The 8,739-nt window shown below is 55.9% G+C and overlaps 1 protein-coding gene across 3 annotated transcripts in view; it reads left to right on the top strand.

Moving 5' to 3' along the window:
- The window catches only part of LOC113217911 (paired box protein Pax-6-like), a 38,577-nt gene extending 31,460 nt beyond the window's left edge, over positions 1–7,117 (top strand). For 2 of the 3 annotated variants that reach the window (XM_026438001.2, XM_026438000.2), the window contains exons 4-7: positions 4,400–4,527; positions 4,668–4,992; positions 5,081–5,262; positions 5,852–7,117. In XM_026438001.2, coding sequence (XP_026293786.1) covers positions 4,400–4,527; positions 4,668–4,992; positions 5,081–5,262; positions 5,852–6,406 — 1,190 coding nt within the window. In that variant the 3' untranslated portion in view covers positions 6,407–7,117. The remainder of the gene's footprint in view (positions 1–4,399; positions 4,528–4,667; positions 4,993–5,080; positions 5,263–5,851) is intronic. The other variant, XM_026438002.2, reaches the window with a different exon arrangement.
- The last annotated feature ends 1,622 nt before the right edge of the window (positions 7,118–8,739 follow it).

Below are 8,739 nucleotides of genomic sequence, written 5' to 3'. Positions count from 1 at the left end.
GGGGGAGAGTGGGGGGAGGGTAATAATGTATTGATTCTGCGAACTGCGTCTACGAAGTTCGCACTTATTCGCACACCACTCCTCTCAGTCTTGACGACGCCGAACGGCGTCCCACTCGCATTCCGTACGAGCCTTCCCTCCACGTCGCGGCAGCCACCATGAGCGTCCCGTGCGTGAGGAGCCGTTCAACGCGCCGCCGCCGCGTCAATCAGCTCGTTCAAATTAAAGCGACGGCCCACAAACAGATTTGTTTTTTGTGCAGGGCACATGATGCGTCATGCAGCCGCAGCAGCAGCTCTCCAGTGCAGCGGCCCCGAGGCTGATGAGTCAGTGGCGGGGCCGGGGGGAGCCGGGGGGCCTGGGGGGCCGCACCACCGCCGCCATGCTGTCTGAGCGGAGCAGGGCGAGCAGGGCAGAGCAGGGGCCCATGGCCCATGGCCGGCGGCTCCTGTGTCGGCCCGAGCTGCGTTCGGATTACGCGTGGCGTGAGAATGAGCGCATGTGCCAGGCAACCGCCGCCGCCCGGACCCGAACCTCCCGCCAAATATCGACGACCATTTCGTATCGTAAACCTATTATTTTTCCTAGCTGTCATAAAGCTGACTGCAAATTTGACAAACATAATGGGCGTTGCGGTTGGGAGGACAATCCAGCAAAGCATATTTCTGCACGACAGCCCTCCGTTTCACTCTAAAATTGATTCGGAGGAAATATTAAAGCGGTCGAATTTTGTGCTTCTCCGATGACAACGAAAGGCACCTTAAGCGACCCTGGTCACCCTTCCAGTCCCACCTGTCGTGCATGTGTGTCTGTGTGTGTGCCACCCCGGCTCCACGCTGTCTCAGCCGCCCTCAGCCCGCCTCAGCCCGCCTCGGCTCAGCATATCCTCTGTGCACTCAGGCGGCAGCGACAGGGAATGCGGTGTGGTTTGGTGTGGTGCGGTGTGTGGCGGCCTGGCGGTGAGCTCCCGTGCGGTGGAGCTCCGGTGGCTGACAACAAGCTCAGGAGGGCCTGCCCCGGCCTGCCTCACCGCCCGATTTTCTGACCCTTCCCTCCTCTACCCGAGGCGTGGCGGGACGATGAGACATCTTCCTTATTCTTAACTCCTCTCCGGGCTCCAGAGGGCTGCAAGGCCACACAACCTCAACCACTACCACCAAAAAACAAAAATAGAGTTTCCCCCCAAACTCTTTGCCAAAGGACGGGGATGACGCCGGCTGACACGCCGCTGGGCACCAAGCGCGACACTTGTCACCCGAGCCGCCTGCATAATAATGGCCTGCATCCCCGACATGTCACCGTTACGGGGCGCCTATTACGTGCAGGCGGGCGCAGGGCCCCCGGGCCACCGGGCCACCGAACCACATGGGACGGACATGCGCCCTTCCAGTTTTGACAGCGGCAGCAGCAGGAAAACGGCAGCGATTAAACAGGAAGGCACCTGGCGGCGACATCGTCCCACAAAACCCGCCTTAATTTGTTTAGATGTCCCACCTATTCACGGGGCAGAAAGGCGCACGACACGAGATTGCCCTTTTTACCTCCGTCAATACGGATACGGCCGGAGGCGACAAGCGGACGAGGAGGACAAGGCCACCGCATCTGTTTTCCTCACCCAGATCGTCGTTCGTCGTCGTCTTTGCTCGTCTAATCGTTTTATGAACCACCTCTATCATCCCTGCTCTTCACACGTGTCCGCGCTACGCGTCGTCGTCACAGCGCTTCGCGTTTGGGGAGATGTGAAGGGGTTAATCGGCTCATTTTTGGCCGCCATGGCGGGGGCCTCTCGGCACGGAGGAGCTGGGCCCTGCGAGCAGCGCCGGGCCTGCCAGGGGCCTTTGTGGTCCCCGAGTTCCTATCCGGGGGTCCCCGTCAGGTCCCCTCCTACCTGAGAGGGTAACTTGACACCGCGCTTCGTCAGGGTGGCCGGCGTACCGCTCGAGCGTCACCCCCAGCCGCTACCGTCCTACGCCTTTTCCTCGTTTTCACTCCTTCTCCGTGTCCTTTCCCCACCATCCTCTCTGTCGTCGTCGCCTCTCATCTTTTTCGCTTATATTCACTTTTCTCCCTCCCTTTGCTTTGCCCTTTCTTGCATTTGTCCTTCGAAGCCTGCCTCCCAAGTCGGCTGCTCTTTTCTCAATGTCAATGCGCATTACGGAGGAAATTCAAATGCACGGGACGGGCAGTGCCACTTTACGACGGATTCGCATGGCTTTAAGAATTTAAGATGACATAGTAAAATCGTTTGGCTAAGGTGAAATTGTGCAATGTTAAAGAAAAACAAAATCTGTCAATTTCAAGTTATGAATAAGTCAATAACACAGCCACCATTGTCATAAACGTCAAAATTGTCCTGAAAGTTTTTAAACTGCGAAAAGTGCTTACACTTTTACAATTAGTTGAAAGAAATAACTTTCACGAACGGTTACGATGAATTATCCTAAAAACCACCCAAAACTTTCCTGAAAGATGTTAACTTTTCTGATTTGCAGCATCTGATTTCCTCGCGGGGGGCAGGGACCGGGGGGGGGGGGGGGGAGCGGGTTTGAATGGGCGAGGGTGCGGGCGCAGCGGGCGCAGCGTGCGAGCAGCAAGCCGGGTGTAATCCTATTGCTGGCAGGCTGACAGGCCCCCGGCGGTGCCCGTGTCGCGCCGTGTCGTCCACGTCAACACATCCGCACGGTAACAAGCACACTAGCCGACCTAGTCCCTCTTAAGACCCAGTGTACGGCCGGTGTACATTAGCAAAGCGCCGCGCGAAAAAAAAAAAAAAACAAAGGTAAAAGAATAAAGGACGCCGATACCGACCGCACGCCTAGCCCGCTTCCGAAGCCATGCACAAATAGGGTGATAGGTGAGCGGCTTATTACAAGATACACAACATTCCGACATTTTGACTTGGTATAAACTGTTACTCTGAGCACCACACGTTTATCCATACACCCATGTTTGACTGCTGCGGGCTGCGGATTAATTGGAAAATAGTCAACTTTCGTAGCAATTCGATCAAGAAATTCGATTTCAATAACCGTACATAGTGTGCATGTTTCGACAGTTTCACGAGGCCGACGTGTATCACGTTGAGGCCTACAGCTTAACCCGTTTAGCCATGTTTTACTGGAGTCCCACGATGACAAAATGTACGGTAACAATAGCATGTAAAAGGGAAGCCTCCTGGGACTCAGCGTGTAACAGGGAAAAGGAATCGACTGAAGTAGCGATTTGATTCAGAAATTTTACTTTCAATGCCGTACGACATGTATATGTTTGAATGGCTCAAAACGAAATCTCCGCTAGCCCCCTCGCCTTGCATGGCACGGAAGGTGACTCCTCCCAGGGTCTAAAAGTAACGGTGCTCGCTGCCATAACGCCCCACCCCAGGCCCTAATCGATTGGTGGGGTGACGCGCGTGTGCGCGAGCTTGTCCTACATAGGGGCGGCGGGGCGCCTCGGCGGGCGCAGCGCGGGGGAGGAGACCAGCCGGGCCTAGCGGGCCTAGCGGGCCGGGCTAGCCTAGCGCTCGGGGGAATCCTTGCATGGCGTATGGACAGCGTCGTGTGGGGGATCGATGTGCGCCGGGCCGGACCAGGCCGAGTGCCGGGGGCGGCTCTGGGTCGCCAATGGGTCGCTAATGGGCCACTGGGGCCGCCCCGCGGCTAACCAGCCGCTAATGGGCCCGCAGGGGCTTCGCCAGCACGGGTCAGCCGCACGGGTCGCTGGTCACCATCCCCCCTCAGGGGGCGGCACCGCGGCCAGCTTATTGGCTGGCGTACAGAAAAACATAGATCCATCGCGCCACTCCGAAGTAGTGGCAGCAGTACTGTAGTCACTCTGTGACATATACCTTTGTAAATTTACAGTGTGTGTTTCGTAACAAAACTGTCAACATGCAATGTTGTACACGTATGATATACATACCTCATTCCTGCTCGACAAAGTTAATGCACGGTATCTTGATAACTTTGTAATCGTTTAGTTCTATAAATCACAACTTAACATTTCCTGACAATTTAATTCTAATTACTTTTTTTTCGCAACAGTGGTTGTTGCACGCCCGTTCAATACCTGCTCCTCGTTGTCGTGCTGGTGGGGTGGGGCCGGGCGGGGCGGGGCGCGGCGGGGTGTAGCGCGGCAGGGTGGGGCGCGCGGATGGATACCGCGCCGCCGCCTGAACAAGAGTAATTAATTACACGGAGAGATAATCTCCGACTTCCCCTGCGCCGCGTTGCGCCGTGTTGCGCGGGCCGCGGGACCCAATCGCGGGCGAGCGGCCGGGAGCCACGGCGGCCAATGGCGGCCGGCGGCCCCGCCGGGCACCGCCAATTAAAAGCGCCCGCAATAACACTCCGCCACATGTATGGAAATGTGTCTAATCACGACTCTTGTTTTGTTGTTGCAGGCGTCTGCACCAACGGCACGGCGCCTTCCGTCAGCTCTATCAACAGGATCCTCCGGAACAGGGCCGCCGAGCGGGCGGCGGCCGAGTTCGCCCGGGCAGCCGGCTACGGGCTGTACGCCCACGCGCAGGTGAGTGCCCCCGGAGTAGTCGACACTGGATAAAAAAAACTAGCCAACTTTTAGCAAATCTGAAACTGATTTCAGCTGTGCAAAGTTCTCAGGAATCATTCAGAGGCATGTCGTATGTAACACTTCTTCTCGTCCTGCAGCAAGTGCACGCCGGCGTGGCCGCAGGCGTCCACGCGCACCCCGCCTACGCCGCCTTCCACTGGCCCGCCTCCGCGGCGGCGGCGGCCGCCCACCTCTGGCCCTCGTCGGGAGCGGGGGGCGGTCCCCAGGGTGGCCCGGGGTCGCTGCCAGGCCCGGGAGGCCACGGCGCCCCGCAGACGCTGCCCTCGCCGGGGTCGACGCCGTCGAGGGCGACCCCACCCGGGATGTCCATGGGCCTCTCGCACCACCCGGGCCACCCGCACCCCTTGGACCCCAACTTCCTCCCTCATAACGCCGACATCCTCGGCATGCCGCGACTCATGGGTAAGCCTTCGCCTCCCGCTAAAAGCACAACTTTCTCTTCACTTCACCCCATGTACACCATTCTAAACGCCTCCATGCCTCCCCACAGACCCGGACGACGCCATGGGCTCGGACTCGTCGGAGGCGCCCAAGTTCCGGCGCAACCGCACCACGTTCAGCGCCGAGCAGCTGCAGGAGCTCGAGCGCGAGTTCGACAAGAGCCACTACCCCTGCGTGTCGACCAGAGAGCGTCTGGCGGGCAAAACCAGCTTGTCGGAGGCTCGCGTCCAGGTATGTATGGTGCCTACTTGCGCACGCGGGGTGGGGCAGGCTTTGTTTCACCGTTGTCGAGTCCCTCCTCCCGACCGTCAGCGACAACATAACTCGGCGTCGGCGCGACGCACCCCGCGCACTGCTGGGCGTACATGTCCGACTAGGGCACAACCCGGGCGGGTAATTTAGCGCGTCCGATTGCGCCGCCCACCGCGGGCGTGGCGCGGCGCGGAGGCGGCCACACCCATGGCGGTTATGCCCCGGGTGCACGCAACGGCGTAAGTCACGTTCGGCCCCCCTGCGGCCCCCCTGCGGCCCCCCTGCGGCCCCCGCCCCGCCACGGGGAGACGCCCACTCCAGGCGCGACGCCCCCACCAGCGCCAGGGCCCCGCCAACCAGCGGCGGCGCCCGGGCGGCATAGCGGCGCATAGCGGAGCGCGTCTGCACAAAAAGGGATCGGGAAAAATAGTCCGGGAGAACGGACATTGGCCGTACTCGGCAACGAAAGAAACATAGCCTGCCCTGATCTTGCCGCCTGCTTACATTGAAACTTTGTCACGTTTCCTCTGTCACCATTTCAACACTTCGCTTTTCCATTGACTCCCAGGTTTGGTTTTCTAACAGACGAGCGAAGTGGAGACGACACCAGCGAATGAACCTGTTAAAGCGCGCCGCCAAGGAAGCCCAGCAAGCCGGGGGGGCGGTAGCCCCCTCAAGTCAGGGCCCCCCAGCCCCCCCGGCTGGCTTGGGCTCGGCCGCTTCCACCCTTGGCTCCTCGCCCCCGCGCCCGCCCTCTACCACGCCGGGCTACGCTCCGCGCACGCTGATGGGCGGAAGAAATAGCGCCTTCCGCAGCCTCGTGCAGCGCAGCCCCTCCTACGACTCGTCCGACTCGGAGGAGATCAACGTGCACGAGTACGACGAGGACGTGTCCGACTACGAGAACAAGATGCGCAGCCTGCGCCAGCAGATGGAGGCCGAGGAGCGGGCGGCTGCAGCGGGAGGGAGACCCGGCCAGCGGAGGCCCTCCACCGACATGTCCGACTCGGACTCGGACGTGGACGTCGACAGCAACCCGCTGTCTGTCGCCAACCTGCTCACGACGCGAAGGACCTCGTCGGACGGGCAGCCGCTTCAGCTCACCAAACATGACAGGGACTAAGAGAGAGCTGTGATTGTACCCACACCTTCCTGGGCCGTTGTATGCCGACGGTCCGACTACTGCGTTACTACAGAGGTATCACCGTTTTGGTGTGTTTCGATATAATCTTGGTACGTGATAGACATAATTAAAAACACTTCACGAAATGAAAACGGCAGTACTGTGTTATCTGCAGTATATATATCTTGCAAGTTATAAGATTGTTGGTTACCATTCGTTAATTATTCGGCCTGCGAAAATGTATGCAGGTTTGCGCTAAAGCATTAAATGAAAAAACTATGACATCGAAATATTTAGCAGATCAAATCGCATTGAACAATAAACAGGCGGTTGTCCGCCTACGCCACTGTTTCTCAACGCACAAGGCTAAACGCAGGCTTTCCTTATTATGACTTATGTTGTAGAAGCTTAGACGATGAACAACTCTCATACCAAACACATTCTTGTCGAACAAAGTGATGTTCATGGTGAAATAGTTTGCGGGCGTGATCTGAACACATTGTTGTGCGGCAAACTATACCCGGCTGTGTATACCGTATAGAGCGATTGTACAAAGCAATAGTTTTAATTAAGTCATAATAATATATTACTTATATTGTAAATGTGAATGACAAATTGTGTAAACGGGACATTTTAAGTTATGTGTATGATTTTTTTAATTGTGATAAGTTGTTATTGGGGATGATAATAAAGTGTGCAATCTATGAACTATCAGTCAAGAAATCTTCATTTCTATTTCGACTAAGAACTTCACAAAAATACTTACTTTGAAAAGGTCCTATCCTGAAAAAGAAAGAAAATAGATACAATACACCAGGCAAAAGAAGTTTTCGAGCTGGACGATGACGAAATTGACAGGGCGGCGTTAGAAAGGTTTGCGCCGCTATGATGTCTGTGGCCTTTCAGCCAAGGCTCTCGAGAGATCAAGAACACAGAAAATTCGAACAGCATAGCGGCACACGGACGCGCCGACACACACACACACACACACAGTGTGAGAGGAGCGAGGCGGGCGGCCCCACCGCGCCACACTTGAGTGGAGCAATTTCGAGAGGCTCCTACTACACGGCGGCGGTAGTGATTGGCACGGCGGCTCGGCGGCTCGGCGCGGCGTAGCGTGACGGCCCGAGGTGCGCGCGTCCGGCGAGCCGAGCTCAGAGCCGAGCCGCGCCGCCGCCGCACCGCCAATTGGCGCCGTATGTAGACCAGCCGCGGCGCCCAGGCTATCATTACCCCCCGCGCGCCATTTTGTACACTGTGTGAGTGTGTGTAAGAGAGAGAGAGAGAGAGAGAGAGAGAGAGAGAGAGAGAGAGAGAGAGAGAGAGAGAGAGCATGTGTGTTCCGCGCTCGTAATAGGTCGAGCCGCGGCCATTACTTACAGCCTCGTTCGCAAACCCATGTCAAGGCAGCCAATCACGCGGCAACGACCAAACGAGAGGAGAGGATGAGGGGCGCATTCAATGTGTGAGTAGAAGTAATTTTTTTTATTTTTTTCGTCCACCTTATTCCCATCCGTTTTGCCCAGTTCACCTGCTCCAGACGTTCTCTTTCTCTTTTGCCCATCTCCAATGTTCCTTCCCTTCGTTCTTTCTCTTGCATCCTGCACTCTCCTAGTCAAAAAATTGATTTATTTCTTAATCCATTTACAATATTGATTGATAATATTGAAGGATATTTTGGTGACATTGCTTTGATGTATACAGAGCTAAAACAGTTAAAACTTTGCAAAGCAAAGCTCTGTAAATACAAAGCAAAGGCATACAAAGCATGCTTTGCTGTTTGAAAGCTCCGCAAAACATTTCCACTGTAATACAAATTTGCATTTGCAAGTGCTTCGCGTACGCTGGAATACAATTGCTTCGTATTACAAAGAAAATTAATTGAATTACCAAACCCTAAACCACCAAGTTCTGCGCAGCTCACAAATTTATTATGTGTAAGAATTTAACAGTGCAGGCCCAGTCCGTTCCAATCAAAGCTATTTCCAACGAAAATTGATTCTGATGTGATAAAATTATTTTTTTCATGGATTTCTAAGAACCAAAGAAACTATGATCCGAGTGGAGTTCCGACATAAATTGCGCACTTTCATGCGCCATTACTGCATTTCTCGGGCGGTGGAAGTGATTCCGCTACAGCGCGGCTCCTCACCCGGAAGCTGCGCGCTGGGCGGTGCGCGTGCATCTCATCGGGCCGCCGCTTCTGGTGTTACGTGTTCATCTTGCGCAGCAGCCCCGCAACGCACCATAATGAGAGCCACATTTAGAAGAACACAAAACACGTCACCTCAAAACTTAAGGCGCGCGACAATTCAAGTATACCGCACAAGGTC

Source organism: Frankliniella occidentalis, unplaced genomic scaffold, assembly GCF_000697945.3.
Source record: "Frankliniella occidentalis isolate FOCC.00 unplaced genomic scaffold, Focc_3.1 Scaffold304, whole genome shotgun sequence".
NCBI classification, from domain to species: domain Eukaryota; kingdom Metazoa; phylum Arthropoda; class Insecta; order Thysanoptera; family Thripidae; genus Frankliniella; species Frankliniella occidentalis.
The sequence above is the reverse complement of the archived record's forward strand: the minus strand, read 5'-3'. Positions and strand labels throughout refer to the sequence as shown.